The sequence below is a fragment of the Cyprinodon tularosa genome, unplaced genomic scaffold (assembly GCF_016077235.1).
Source record: "Cyprinodon tularosa strain WSP-4 unplaced genomic scaffold, ASM1607723v1 ctg109, whole genome shotgun sequence".
Lineage (NCBI taxonomy): Eukaryota > Metazoa > Chordata > Actinopteri > Cyprinodontiformes > Cyprinodontidae > Cyprinodon > Cyprinodon tularosa.
This window is the reverse complement of record NW_024037882.1, coordinates 924,326-940,260: the sequence shown is the minus strand read 5'-3', so window position 1 is coordinate 940,260 and position 15,935 is coordinate 924,326. Positions and strand designations below refer to the sequence as shown.

The 15,935-nt window shown below is 37.8% G+C and overlaps 1 protein-coding gene across 2 annotated transcripts in view; it reads right to left on the bottom strand.

Moving 5' to 3' along the window:
- The window catches only part of taok3a (TAO kinase 3a), a 67,911-nt gene that overhangs the window by 7,871 nt on the left and 44,105 nt on the right, over positions 1-15,935 (bottom strand). The window contains exons 11-16 of one of the 2 annotated variants that reach the window (XM_038293476.1): positions 14,612-14,693; positions 8,163-8,330; positions 7,080-7,277; positions 5,577-5,714; positions 1,133-1,369; positions 191-319 (exon numbers count right to left, since the gene is read on the bottom strand). In XM_038293476.1, the coding sequence (XP_038149404.1) occupies positions 191-319; positions 1,133-1,369; positions 5,577-5,714; positions 7,080-7,277; positions 8,163-8,330; positions 14,612-14,693 (952 nt within the window). Of the gene's footprint in view, positions 1-190; positions 320-1,132; positions 1,370-1,695; positions 1,867-5,576; positions 5,715-7,079; positions 7,278-8,162; positions 8,331-14,611; positions 14,694-15,935 lie in introns of those variants that run through there. The other variant, XM_038293484.1, reaches the window with a different exon arrangement.

Sequence of the window (15,935 nt, the reverse complement as noted above, 5' to 3'; positions counted from 1 at the left end):
GTGCATATAAATGTGTAGGTACATGGTAAGTAGGACGAGTGACTCAACAAAACTTCCACTTTGGAGATTTTGAATGTTCCTGTTTTTTTGTTTTTTTAGTGTAGGAGGGTTGACTCAACAATAAACAGTAAAAAGGACTGTGTGTCACACACGAGAGAGGCGTACAAAGGAATGAGAAGAAGCAGCAAACCTCCTTTATCTTCTCCTTGCAGAGTTTGTACTGCTTCTTCTGATTATCCAGAAATGTGGTCAGCTCCTTTTTCTGCTGTGCCATGATCTGCTGCTGGAACTTCTTCTCGTCTGCGAGGGCTGTCTTCATCTGAAAGCAAACGGGAAACGCATGTTAAAGCCAGTCTTTAGGCTGTGTTCAAATTTGTATGCTAGGTTTAAATATTTGTTAAAAAGATTTTTTTATAGAAAAAGGAAAAAAAAAGCCCCACCCCCCTTTTTTACGTAAACATTGGCTTTTATGTCAAATTTTATTATTACTTTCAATCAAAATACCTAGAATAAAAATTATAAGAATATAATATAACTCGGTGAGTTAAGGCCAATATAATTATCTTTTAAAAGGTAGAAAACAGCAGATGGGCTTCTGTACATACAAATAAATCAGAAAGACAAATGCTGTAAACAGCCATCCCAAAGTTGACCTGATCGTCTAATATATTAATATATTGTTAGACTTTGGATAAAAACTACAATTTAAAAATAGCATTTTGATGCTACACTCCTCATGGTGGGAAACAAGCTTGCTGTTTGTGATAAACTACCATGTGTACTTGTTGAGCCTTACATGTTTGTTGAAATTATCTCCTTGCTGGCTAGATATGGCTAGATATACTGTGTGTTAATCAGAAAGATATGCAGCTTGTTTTTCAGAGAGTAAACATACTTTGACCTAGTTCTGCTCCTGTGCCTTATCGTATGTGTCATTAGGAGGCAGCAGTGTGTCATGTGCTAACAATTTTCTTCTAAAAGCTATAATGTTGTTAGAAACTACAAAAAGTTGATATTAGTAGCTAAATATAAAAACACATCTATTTGGTCTTTTCTGACCTTCTTTTACATGAAACATCTATGTCAACATAATCGTCAGTAAAATAAGTAAAATGAGTGTATTTATGCCCACCTCCTTGTCAGTTTGCACTGCGTGGCGTTTTGCCAGTTTCTCCAGTTCGATGTAGGCATTGTTGGCCTGCGTCTCCACCTCCTTCTGCAGTTTGAGTCGGTGCTCGTCCATCTCGGCCTTTAGCTTGTTCTCCAGGGCGATCAGCTGCTTCTGGTGCTGCCGTCGCATACGCTTGTAGCCCGACATCTGCTCCCGTAGCTCACTTTCCTGCTCATGCTCGTGGATCTGTTTTGTTACCTGTTGGCAAAGGCATAAGCCAATTCTTATTGTCATACATGTCCGACATAAAAATATATCTACTCCATGTAGATAAAAGAAGGTAGAAGAAAAAAAAAAAGATTGTGAAGCCAAGAAAATATGTGATACCAAAAGATATCGAAGAGATTGCTATTATTGTTTAGTTACACAAACAAAACAGAGAGCGAATTTACCAGCAAAGTACTATCTGGTTAGAGATTAGAGAACCTCTAAAGTGTTCAAATGACCTCAACAACTGATGAAAACTTAAAAAGTCACCACCCAGCGTTTAGAACGGTGGATCGACCTTAAACCAAAACCAGTACCTGTGGAGGGAAAGGGTTCTCCGTATCTAGGTAGTATTCACTCCGCATCTTCTCATAGCTTCCACCTGAACTCTTCCGGCCAAACATGATGGCGACTTTAGCCAAGTGCAGGAGCATCCAGGAACCTTGTGCAGCATCCTATGTCTGAAACAACCCTGCCTGAGCTCCGATGCTACCCGGAGACCCCCCGCCCCTCTTTTCCCAACCTTTACAGGATGATGAAGCCCCCTCCCCTTCTTTGGTTCGTGTCCTCAGCATGCAGCGGCCAAAGGAAACGTGTGAACTGTGAATGAGGCAGGCCGACTCCGCGGGCCAACAAGAGGACAGAGCGGCTTTTTAGTGCGGCTAACGCTAAGCGGCGGACAGCAGGTGGGTTACATGAATACCTCATTTAGAAAGACTGAGAGAAGTTGGAGGAGGGGGGGTTCAGAAAAGAGCAAGCTGAGTGATGAGGGAGGGACCTTGTAAAGAAAAACACCAAATGAAGATACAGAGGAAAAAAATATAAATAAATAAATAATAAGAAAAAAACATTAGAATTGAAATAAGCACAAATCTAGAGGAAACGAATAATGGAGGGTTGGTGGACTCTGAGCTCTCTTCCTAAATCCATGTTGAATCAATACCTCTACTGTAATAGGGCCGCCCAATCCTGGTCACTTGCTCCAATGCCACAAAGCGCCAAGTCACGTCATGTGGCGGCCTCTTTCACACCAGGCTGTGGGTCTAACAAGAAGATCATATTCAAGGTTCAGCACCAGGGGGTGGGGGTAATCAGCTGGAACTTAACTTAGCTTATTTTGCAGTATAAGGTGCTCTGGAATGTTTCTTTTACATTGACTGACGAGACAAGTTAAAGCGACAGCAAATATGAGCATTCAACTTGTTTCCCTTTGGAACTCAGACTAGTTTGGTCTTTCCATTTACTGGATGTCAGATCAATAAACTCTTCACAGATGAGCGCTGGATGTATTTAAAGTGAAGGAAGGAAAATACCCAAAGGTTGTAGTGACATATGGTGAAGCGATCTAGATGAAAAGAGGAAGCAGAGGGCCCCAAAACATCACCTAAGTCTCCAGAAAAAAATATGTAAAAAGTCTGTAGTTTGCAGATTTGCAACTTTTGAAAGAATATTTCAGTTATTTCATTTCTAATAATGCTATTTTTATAAATAAAGAGCCATGACTTTACAACAATTCAGCTTTTCCACATTTCCTCATGCTACACCCACCAACTTAATGGCTATTTAATATTTATGCTGTATAAAATCCTTAGAGAACACTAATGTGGAAACCAAGTTACAGTTTGTTTGCAATATCTTTTATAGCAGAAATCTCAAAAAGTTGGGGTGAAATTGGATTCATTCCCCATCTGCCAATAATGCACAGAAGCATTTCTAACGTTGACTACAGCTGCAAGGGCTTTGGGTCATCTCTCTACCAGATTGGTGTACTTAGAGATTTTAAATGTTTCATTTTCTTCTTCCTAGATCACTTAAAGCCTAGTCAGATTAGGGGGCGGGGTTTCTCTAAAGACAAATTTTGAATTGGATTTATGTCTGGACTTTGACTTGGTCACTCTTAGATTGCTATGTGTGGATGAAAACTCTTGTATCCCTGTTAGCTGTATGTTTAGGGAAGCTTTCCTGTGTATTAGTTGCAAGTCTACTGCATTCTCTATAAGCTACTCATGCTAATTCATGGGCAGCTATCCTGAAAGAAAACCTTATAGTTTGGGATCTCATGACTAATAATTCCATGGCTACTTATCTGATAAATGCATTCCTCTCTAGACCTGTAAGTTTAGGCTTGGTAGGCTCTTAACCTTGACCTGTTTGGTGGAATCTTTGGTCTCCTTGGTGTCGATTCATTTCTAATAAACCTCTTAGAACTTTACAGCACAGCTGAACATCTGAAGACGATTAGTTGCACAACATCTTATTTAGAGTAATCAGATTAAAAAGGGCTGAATATAATTGCATGCAACACTTTTCAGGTTTGTATTGGTGAAAACCTTTATAGAGCCATGTCACATTTCTGCACCGCTTTGTTCTGGTCTGTCATATAGAAACCAGTTCAAATCCAGATAATTCTGTGATTGGAACAAGATCAAATGAAGAAGAGAAAAAAAATCACTGCATACTAAAAAAAATACTCAAATGAAGAGGCCTATTCAGTCTATTGCTCAAAGTTAAAAGCTTTTAAACGTTAGCATTAGTACTATCGGACTAATGCATGTTTCGATAGGTCTCACATTTTAGCATAATCAGCCAGCAGCAAACATGCCGTCAGGTTATAACCTGCACCTGAAGGTGCAGAGCAATTATCCTTTTCCCTTTCACTTGCATCTTACTACTTCTTACTCTAAATCTATCTCTTTTCTCAGATTGAATGTCTCTTGCCTTCTTTCATATTTCTGACCATATTCTTAAATTCTATATTTATTGTCAAACTTAAAAAGGATTCCTTTCTTTCTCCCTCCATCCTTTGCTGCTTTATGTCTCACCTGTCTCGCCATATGGATGGCTTATTTGTCTCGCTCATTCTCTGCGTCTACCTTTCTCTAGTCTCGGTGAGTTAAGGCCAATCCGAGTGCCGTCTGCGCTCGGCAAGAAAAGGATGATGTCATTTCTTTCAGCGCCGCCGGGCTGAAGCACTACAACGGTACTGAGCTTTACGGGATGTAGCCGCGTTTAACACAGGCTGCTTCAATTACAGGGTGAGACACTTAAGGTGCAAAAAAACCAAAGCTGACACAATGTTCAGAGCTGCATTAGAAGAGTTAGATATTTTCTGTTTCTTTTAGAAAAGCAAATATTTGTTTTTATCTCCCATACACAATTATTACATTAATAGTCTTTTTTTTTGATAACTAAGACATCACACGTTTTCTTAAAACCATAAGTGCTTATAGATTTGTATTTCATTACTTTTTTCTCACTTTCCAAACTCTCATTGTTGCCCTACTGCTCCTGAATATGTTTCTGTCACTGCAAAGTATAAAAGATTAAAGATCATTTGCAAGGATAATGTTTAAGGTGTTTAGCAAACGATGCAATCAGTGCTTGGCCCTGGTCTGCTGCTGGTTTGTGGACTGTGGTCAAGGACAATATGAGGACACACACATTAGCCAACACACAGGCTTGCCTTAGTTCTCTGTCTGTTCAATCAGATGTAGGAATTAAGACCGGACAGCAGAATTTAAACCAGTGGGTCAGGGCTGGGGGAGAGCACAAACACAGCACACTCAACTATTACTATCTAGTTACTAGAGCTGGTTTCCATGACAACAGACAGGGAGGGTGAAGGAGAGAAAGAGAGAATGAAAGACAGAGAAAGACCACACTCTCCTTTATAACAGAATATGGAGTCATATCAGATAATCCTCTGAAGGAGGGCGAGGAATGGAAAAAAGTAGTGAGGAAGGTGATAGTTTGAATGTTGGGCAAGAGGACATAAAAGGAGCAGATAAGGAAGCTCCATGTGTGGAAGAATAGCATCCAGATAGAGGGAACATAGACAAGGAGAAACTGATGTCTGAGAACAGGATTCTGGCCTGATCTGCTGCTTAAACATGAGATTGTTCAAGCATGTGTGGAGTACTAACTCCCAAACGCAGCTGTTCCCCCTGCACATCCACAGACAGGTCTTAACAGAGACAAACAAAAGAATGCCCCTCTGTGCCTTGCTATGCAGCTGCGCTAAGAACACGCTGAAATTTTGTCTTCTGGTAGAAAAAGTCACAGTTATCTTTGGGTTTTCAAAGTAACCCAGCTTTTAAGGTGAACCCTCTGAAAGTGATTCATTCTGAAACCCTGAGGGAAACAGAAAACTTTCCCTGAATCTCATTTAAAAAAGGCAAAGATTTTGATTTCCTCTTACCAGTGAAGCAGACTTGATGGTAGCAAAGCCGGCTTTGTTTTTGTAGTTGGAGGCCTGGCTGCTTTTGTCGGAGGAGGCATGCCTTGGCTCCGGCCGATGGTCTCTGTGGATCCCATCATCCCAGTTATATTGATGGTCCTGCATAAAAAGAAAAAAAAAAAGATAAGACAAATTGCTCTCATCAGAATTTACTGCATCCTGGAAAGGGATTAGAAGAAGATGTTTTTGCATTGAACTTCTAAATATAAGGAAAATCTTCCCTGAAAACACTTCTATAACTAGAGACGGGTCACTTTTAATGCGTGGTTTGTTTTATTTGCACTCTGTTATCAGCCATCAATTTTATTTGGAGAATTTTTGACTCTTTAAAAGTAAATATAATGTGCACAAAATTAGAAATAACAAATGTAAATAGCTCATAATGAATATGCTCTTAAATTGTAAGCTACTATTTTAAAGAGGGCAGTTTTGTAAAAAAAAAAAAAAAAAAGTCACGGAAAGAAAAACAACGAATTAGAAAAAAATCTGAGGACTATGGGTGCAAACCACCTTAATGAAGAACTGGAGCTTAAAGCGATAAATTATATCATTGTATAAATTTCAACCTTAAATACGTTTTGCTGTAAATCGATGAAATCCTCTCTGATATAAATCAAACAACCTCTGAATTTTAAAAGGAATCTTAGCGTAAACTATGTCAAGTGAAGCCTTATGAAACATAATGAAATAGTACCCCCTCCCTTTACCCTTTGAACATTTCCTAGGGACCTGGGATCATAGACCCGATTCATGTGAGGAACTTCATAAATGTCTGGAAAAAAACAATGTGTGTCACTTTCAAGCTCAGCCTCGAACTTAGAAGAACAAACCAGCTGTCTGCTCATTAAGTGACAACCTTATTCATGTACTGTCAAACCACAAAGAGCAACTGAAGGAGGGGAGTGACAGATGTAACAGCCCTCTGCCTGCTGCTTTTTCAATGATGTTGATGTTCACTGTGTTGACCTGTGTAAACTCTGTGCATGTAAGAAGACAGTCGAAGGGGTAAAAGCAGTGCATGTGCAGCTTTCTAGAGCACACAGGCTTTGTTCTCAGAGTGTGAACCACAGCCGAGATGAACTTGAAGAAATCCGTAAACAGTTACTGTGTTGATGGTTTCCATGGTTTCGGGGGGAGGGGATTGAGCGTGAAAAAAGATGTGAGAGAAACTGGAGGATGTTGGCTGAGTCTCTTTATCAAAAGTGTGAAGCTATCTCAGAAAGGAACTAGTTGTACGGCTTAAACTTATTAATAACCTTTTTATTTTTATTTAACTTAAAGAACGTACTAAAACTATAACTAATATGGCCACTATTGTAATAAAAGTTCAGATATTGGTTGAGGTAAAGGAGCAAACCTCAAAAAAAAAAAAAAAAAAAAAAAAAAAAAAAGGTTGTGGGACTTCAAAAAGGTCATCCACTGAGTAGTTTGAAGAAGGCGCCCATCTTCAGTCTCGACTTTTACCTTTTTGGTGTGTGTAGAGGACTCCAACGTGCTGCTGTAGTCCTGGGGCTGCATCATGGTCATGTCTGAGCAGCCATCATCCAGCACCTCCTGCATGCTGTTCACACTGCTGCTCTGGCTACCGGTGCTGACTGAGGTGCTGGGGATGGAGTGATTGCTGCCCAGGCTGTTCATCTTACAGCTGGCTGCCTCGCCGTCCTGTTGGGAACAAAAATGCTGATAAACACTTGCTGGCCCAGAGATCACTCAGGACGTCACCAATAATCTTACACGTTGACCATTTTTGTCCTGTAATCACTTCTATGTTAAATAGATGCAATAAAAATAATTTTGTGTCTGATCTGATAAATAAAATTCAGGTTTGAAGCCTATTAAGTTTGCAACTAAAAGGCAAAGGAAACATCTATTCATCATGTCCAAATACTCATTAAATAAAAAAATGTGTTATGTCTTTTACGTAATACCAGTCTGATTTCTAAAGGTGTCTTGTTGCTGTGAGGTCGGGTGGCTGCTGTGGCCTACATTACATGGTGTTAGTTAACACTGCTGCCATGACTAGCTGACCATCCATGTTCACTATGCCTTAGATTGGGTCACCTGAGCGACGTCTGAATTCATTATCAGTCTAGAGACCACAGATGGAAGGACACCTTTGGCTGTAGATTAGTGCAATACCTCTGTTTATTAAACCTAAAGACACAGTGGTCTTTATTGACGCCAAGTCATTGCTACAAACTCCCCCAATAAGAGAGAAATATTGTAAATTTGACAAAAACATTTGAAATTACTTAAATTCTTAACTCAAAAATAAACTAAAAAGTACAATATTTTTTAAATCTTTTTAAACTGTGCAATAATATTAATTTAAAGGAAACTTTGAAAAGTAAAAACTGTGAACTTGTATGTTGGAACTACTAATACATAACTAACTCAAAGCTATCATAAGGGATTAAAAACTAAATCAATTTGATAGGGATTTGATCCCTCAGACTAAATGCAGACAAACTAAAGCACTTTTATACCTAAAAGCATTTTATTTATTTCACTGATTGTGTTTCCAGTCACGCTACACGTTCTACTCACCTCCTCCTCTTCTTGGCTTTCCCCCATGGGCCCATTGTGCTTCTCCTGATAGAGAATCTTCTTCATCTTACGGTACTGCAAGTTGTCCAGCTCCCGCACAGCATCCTTGGTCCTCTGGATGAGGTCAATGAGAATGCGCGGCGAGCGATCCCGTCGCACAAAGTCATGCTGGGGAGGCAAACAGGAGCAGAGGACCATAAGGATGGAGAATACCACCATAAATATGAGTCTTCATATCTATTTTTTTAAAGATTAAATCATTTAACAGCTCATTGGTCAGACTAATCTGTTAGAATCGAGCACATGCTGTTAAACACCAGATGTTGTATTCAACCTGAGCCTGAAAGAAAAATAAGAGCAAAGTAGTTTTTGAACATTGAAATGCTAAAATACTTTACCAACAGGAGGATCAGAATATGACTGAAAGGGTTACATTTTACTGACTGACTTATAAAGCTTAATCAGATAAAGGGCTATTCATTTTGATGAACAGAACTTAAAGCTTAAAGAATTGAACACAAGGCCAAAAAAAATAAGTTGTTTTGGCTTCACAGTCATAATATTGATCACTGAAATAAATATTAAGCCAACAGTTATAGAAACAGAGCAGGGCAAGCTATGACAGATTACTGCTAAAGAAAATGGCCATTATGTTTCCAAGCTTATCATTGGAAAGTTTGGTTGAAGGAAAAAAACTGTGATAGAAATGGAAAACAGTACTCTTAGGAGGATTGAGGAGCAAAACTAATTTTTAAGGTTGTAAGAAATTCCCAAGAGATGAACTACTTAGAGTCAGAGCCTAAACATCCAACTGCTGCTTAAAAGTTTCACATTTTTTAGAATGAAAACAATATGACCCATTCCCTTGGGAACTAAGCTCCCAGATTAGTGCAGATGCACAGAATCAAAGTTGCTTGAGAGTCAATGTAAAGCTTCCATTGTCATAGATTTTAGGAGCCATGTCATCTGTTGTCTGAACCATCTTGCCTTCTCAAGTCCAAAGAAGCACAACCATTTGTAAACCTGATGTCCCACTTCACTGAACAGCCTTTTATTTTCACAACTGGAAAAATGTGCTCACACTTTGTAGAAGCATAAGTAGCTGCTTTGGTTCCCACTTTGGTTCCCACAGCATCACTGGGGTCGATCGGCCAGAAAACTCACATCACCTAAACCATACAAATAAAGTTGAGCAACACCAGAGCCAATGATGAACATATAGTATGAGCTAAAAGCCACATTTAAAGCCACGGCAGCTACTGGCTGATCACCTCTATGCCATGGTGCACTGATGCACTTCATGTGCAGGGCCCCTGACCAGGTATCAAGTACATATGCTGAGTGCATGGAACACACTTCTCAGTGGGACAGAATTCCTAAAGAAAGATGCATGCCATAACATCTTAAGATTTATTTTTTTTTATCAGCTTTAAGGCCATTATCAGAAATATTCATCTGAAAGACATTCATTTGTGTATAACTGATCAACTGAATAATATATAAATCTGAAGTGACTTACTACAAAAAAATTTATTTTATTAAATGAGAAGCCTGAATATTAGATCAGCTTACAGCATCATAAACTTGATGAAAACGTGTTTAACAAAAACACAACTTTTAGTTTTACAATAATCATTGTCCTAATGCATCTAGTATATAGTATTTTAAGCACATTTAACATATCCTCTCTTCAACGAGCACCACAAGCGTTCCCATCACTAGAGGGCGCCTGTAGGTAACTTTTCCTGGGAGTCTCCGAATCCCTTATTCTCCACTACCTCATTAAATGGAATCATAAGATTATCCTGAACATTGATTTTCAAGGATTTTTATCCCAGTGAAAATAAAAAGTACTACATTCCATTGGAGACAAGTTGATGGCAACTTAGACTGAAGATTTAGATTTTATTTTGTCATTTTGTATACACAAGTGTAAACAAAACTACATTTCATTAAGACCAGCTCTCTAGACTATTTAATTTTTTTAAATGCCAGCCTTGAAAAGGTAGGCAGTGGTGATAAGAAAAAGACTGAGTTGAAACTGATATTAATATCAAGGAATGCAGTAGAGCTTTAAGCAGATCAATACTTTAAAGCTTTTGCTTTATGTCTTTGCTGAAATAAATTAGTCTCTAAAAAGGTAGATAGTTCAGACATGGAATCAGGGACATACAGTTGAATTTTGCTTCTAAATGACTTTATATTTTCCTCATTAATGATGTATATCTTTTTGCGTTTTTACGGCACTAGTGGCTTGTTTTTTCGACAGTAGGTTGACAGGAAGGGGGTATGAGAGACAGGGAGAGACATGCAGGAGAGCACCAAAGACCGGATTCGAACCCGGATCGCCCGCTTTAAGGACTAAGGCCTCCATACATGGGTCGTGCGCGCCAGCCACTGCGCCACCTGAACACCCGAACGATGTATATCTTTATGAAATTGTAGATAAAACTAAATTCTCAGAATCTCATAAATGATATGTGATATTTTAACACATCTTTTTGTGCAGTTATCACACAAACTTAAGGTCACATCTTTGTTGGGCTATTCTGTATAAATGGTCGCTAAGTTTACCTGATCAGAGGAGATGTATGTGTAACAGAGTTTGAGTTTTTTTTTTTTTTTTTTTTACTTTACTGTAGACACCCTAAAAAGGTTAAAAAAAAAGAGCGTAACGGATTTCTATCTCCAGAACATCCTCCCACCACACCACACACATTCACAGCTTCACACTTTCTGAGTCACTCTCATTCATAAAATATTAAAAGCTTTCATGGATGAATTGGACGCAACCTAAAGCTGGAGGAAGAGAACATACACTACTAAAAAGCACAATTCTGTTCTATTTGTAGTTCTTTCTCTTGCTCTGTGCACCACCTTCTACTTGTGACAGATGCTGCTGTAATGGGTTAGCTAACACACAAGGGAGTGACATCACACTCTGAAAATAGCAATGAGTGATTGTCCCGTTTTTTGATGGACCTATTGTAGATCAGAATGTGGAAGGTTTCTCTCACCCTTTCCCACTGAACAGTTAAAAGTCTGAGAAAAGTGAAAACAGCTCCTTATCCAGATATAAAATGACTCACTGTAAAGAGCCATCCTTAAAGATTCACCATGTTAGGTATCATTCATTTATGAGGTTAAAAGCATTCAGACTCTTTACTTTTGGATATGCATTTTGCATGAAGAAGCTAATTTCAGTTTTTGGAAAATGTGAGATATAGTAATAATAATCTCATGTTAATGGTATCAGAGCGTGAGCATTTATTCATGTATTGTCTGTACAAAAATGTCTAAAAGTTTTATATTAGGAAATTTACACCAATGTATATATCTATGTTATAGGAATTTTATTGTATTTCTTTGGACATTTTCTTCAGATAGGCAACTTTAGAGATTAAGGAATAAATAATTAAATCAATCAAGAGGTTGCATCTATTGAGGGTTATGCTGAGGACAGTCCAGAGGTTGATTAGTCAGCCTTATTTATTTAGAACCCAGTTCTGATGTGGGTTTGGGAACATTTTCCAAATGTATAAAAGTTTAGATCATTCAGCAGGGAAGTTTAGGGACAGTTGGAGATAGTCACAGTATTGCAGGCAGTGAAAATGTTCCAAGTTATCCCATCAAACTTGACAGCCAAATACATTTTCTAAGTTTTAAAAACTCTCTTCTTGATTTCTTAAAGAAATATATTTTAAATATCATCAACCATTTTCTTTTGTTGTCAAGCCTAAGAATAATTACCTAGTCTGACCATAAGTCTTTTCTCTGAAGAGCATTTGGCTTGTCCAAATGGTCGGGGGTCAAACTGAAGTAGGAGCCATCTTCCAGGCTCCTCTAACACACGTAAGGTGCTGAAAAACACATTATTGTTAACGATGAGCTTGAACCTCAATCGTTCTTCTATTGTCTCTAATTAGTCTGACCAATTTCCTTTCCTTTGAAAGCAACAGTTTGGGTCAGATGGCTACAGATTTGTTTTTTATTAACTGAGGGGGTTTTAGAATAGGCAGCAGGGCAACAGTAAACAACGAAAATGGCTTTCCAAAACCTAGAAGCATTTAAAATGTATGAAATATGGAGCTTAAGATCTGTAAATGGTAACAAAATCTGATGGAGGTAAACTTACAAAGGGTATATTTGTACATTTGAACCTTTATATATAATTTTGACCTGGTTCAGGTTAGGGGAATTAAAAAAAATTATTTTTGAAATTTTTGTTTAAAAAAAAACACATCTTAGTGTATTCAAATTGATAATGACAAAAAATAATTGCTTCTATTTCCTAATATATAAGATTTTCCAATTCACATGTCAACATTTTAAATTCTGTTCTTTCAAATGTTAATCTCAGTAAGATGTCACTTATTTACATCAGAAGTTTGTTCAGAAAAGATGACAAAAAAAGCAGATTAATCATAGAGAATGTTGTAGGGTGATATTTTCAGAAATATGCATGATTTTTTTTAACCAAAAATAAGGAACACATGGAGGGAATGCCTTCATTTTTAAGTCTGAACATGTAAACCAAATCATGAAGAGAGTTCTAAAGAAGTTTCCCTTTGAAAGAGCCTGGAGCGGTAGATCTATGTATGAGAATCGTGAAAGGAGGTAGCACACTGATGTATGACAAAATAAATACCCATTTACTGAATCGAAATTTGAAAGGTAGACCTAGCTCAAATTTGACAATGTTAATCTTAATTCCTTTCACACAACAGTTCACAGCTCTTGATGTGACTGCTACATAACCTCACACCTTTCCCTCAGCACCTGAAGCGAAGGAGGTGTCGTAAGTCTCGTTAGGGCTCTGGAGGATTGAGTTTGATCATCAAGAACATAAAACGCTTAGCAGCCCAATAGGATTATGGGTTGGTCACACAAACAAGATGAACTGTACAACCATGGGAAAACGTAATCATTTTTGATTTACCTAAACGTATGCTCTTAAAAAAAAAAAAAAAAAAAAAAAAAAAAAAAAGGTACATACCTAAAGCTGTAAAAAAGTTTTTTTAGATGTGTTGAAGAGTTTAGAACATATTAGCAAGAAAGTTTAACTTGGAACATTTAAAATTCTGAGTTGAAATAATTAATAAAAGATCCATGTTTTATAGAACTTCCTAAAGTTAGTATATCAACATCAATATAATATTTAAGGATATTAATTGCATTTAAAATAAAATCTCAATGCAACAAAAACTTTTTTCAAATCACTTAATTATTTTACACTATATATAAAAAAAACTATGTTGATATTCTGCTAAATTAAAAAAATGCAGAGTTTCATAACTACAGTGCTTCCATTAATTAACAAATACAATTAAAATTCCACATGGAAAAGTTTGTTTATGGGTTAACTGAAAACAACATGGCAGCAGTGGAAGTAAACACATGAGATATATATTTATATTTCAGCCACACCTCTAGTGGGCGCCATCATCCTCCATTACCTCTAGTCTTCTTCTATGTTTCTTATACAGTAGTAAATGTCTAGTTGCAGATCACATGACACATGGATGTGAAAACAGTGTTTCCAATGTAGTTTAGCCAAATATCAGAATTTCTATAAAACAACAAAAAACTACCTCATCGAACCGTAGAAACTTTTCATTGAATTTTTTTTTTCGAAATTGCAGTGTTTCCAAAAAAATATATATATATTCATAATTACAATTTGCCCAATTTAATGGTTTATAGAAACACACATACTGAATCACACACACACATACTCAATCATGCCCTTTAGGTGACTGTAATGCGCTTAAAGGGTGTGTGGAGCAAAAAGAAGGGAAGAAAGAGCTGCAACTTTGACAGCTTTTAAAAGTTACTGAAAAAAACAAAAAAACAAAAAAATAACTGGAGAAAAAACACCTACATGCTTATTGTTAATGCAAAGGTAAGTCAGATTAAAACTGCAATATTGGTTGAAAATAGTTGTTATGATTTTTAATTAAAATCATTTAGCCCTAATACTTAAGCCAAAAAAAGAAAATTATTATATTTTTTTGCCTCTATATCTCAATTTCAATCTTTAAAAAAAGGAATCGTGATGCAGTGATCTAGAGGTCAAGCAGAAAATGGACAAGGAAATCAAATCAATGAAGAGATTAATTCTGAGGCTTATTTTACTCGGTATGTTATTTTGTCCTTTAACTATGTGTTGCAGTGAATGTTTAGACAGAAAACACATAAACCTGCTGAGAAAGACCATGACTGGAAGGCATGGAAGAGGAAGCAAAGCTGACAAAAAAGGAAAAAGACAGAAATAATAAGCAAATCTCAGCAGGATGCCCTATTCCTGCTCTTGAAAAAGACAGCATGTGTGTGTGCTGAGTATTGGGGAGCCGTGGGTGGAAGGGAGTGACTCATAGTCGGGGCTCAGGGACTGACTAAGACAGGAAGTGAGGTCAAAGCTGGTAGGGTAACAGAGGAAGCCCACTCACTCGTAGCAGCTCCCCTGACGAGGGTCTGTCCTGAGGAATTTTCAGTAGGCAGAAGTCGACAAAGTTCCGGAAGGCGTCTGACCTGGGGGGGGGGGGGGGGGGGGGGGGGGGGGGGATTTAAATATAGGTCAATAAAGCTCCAAAAATTCAATACTCATGGTGGAAGATATTAAGCAAAAAAAAAGTACAAATCATTCTCTTAAATGAGAAGAAATACATTAGCCATGTGTAGCTTATGTAAATATGTAGAGCAATGAAGACACAGGCCATTGGAGATGTGGAACTCTGATCTAAAAATATGCTTTAAAGCGCTTTGCAGAATAAAACATCATGTTAATGGGGTGTTGAAATAAAGTAGCCCTGCATGGCTGATGGTATTTTAATGAAATTAATATGCAAATCCAGGGTTACATAAAGGTCAGAACAATCCCCACACTTTCCAACCACCTCTAAACTTGTAAAGCTATTCCTATCTGAGGCTGACCAAGGTCCACGAGTACACATGTGGTGTGTCAATGTGTGCACACAGTGAGGCCTTGTGTTTAGGTACAGAACACTATTGAGCCAATGTCTCTACTAGTTCTATCTGGCTGGATGTTGCTAATGCCTCAGGCAGCTGGAGATCCTCCAAAAATACCACAAATCCTGTGCAGCTCCAAACAATCAGTCGCTTCAGCACGGGGCAGGAAACCAGAGCTAATTTTACAACAGGTGTTAAACTAGCAAAAATCAAAAAAACTTATTTTGGCTCAAGTTTTTATGATCTGTTCATTGTACACAGATCTGAGGAATAAAAATAAAGGACTATTTGGTTAAGTTTTGATTAAAATAAAAATAGCGTGGTTTTGCTGAATACAGAGTTTACAGAAAACATGCACTGACATTTAAGAGTGATAAGATTTATATGAAACTTTTTTTACACAGCCATGCAAAATATTCAACCCCCTTTAAAGGGGTCATAGAATGCAAAACTGAGTTTCCATTGTCATAGATGAATAACGATAGTTCAGTGGAGGAAATAGAAGTACAGAGAAGTTCAAACCCCATCAACACCTCCTTTCTCTGCAAATCTCACAATTCTAAACTTCCACCAGAAAACGGGCGAATCCAAACGAAGCACTGAGTTGACATCATCTCGGGGATGTTGCCCTATTTGGTTGTGGCCTGTTCTTTTGTCACACCCAGAAATCGACATACAGACCAGGCCACTGATTCCCTGGACCAAGAACATGAATAGAGGTGGCGAAGCCGTAAGACACCAGTTTAGCTGTTTAGCCGGTTTACTTCTGCAAGAACTACAAAGCAGGCAGTTTCTCCACTGAAA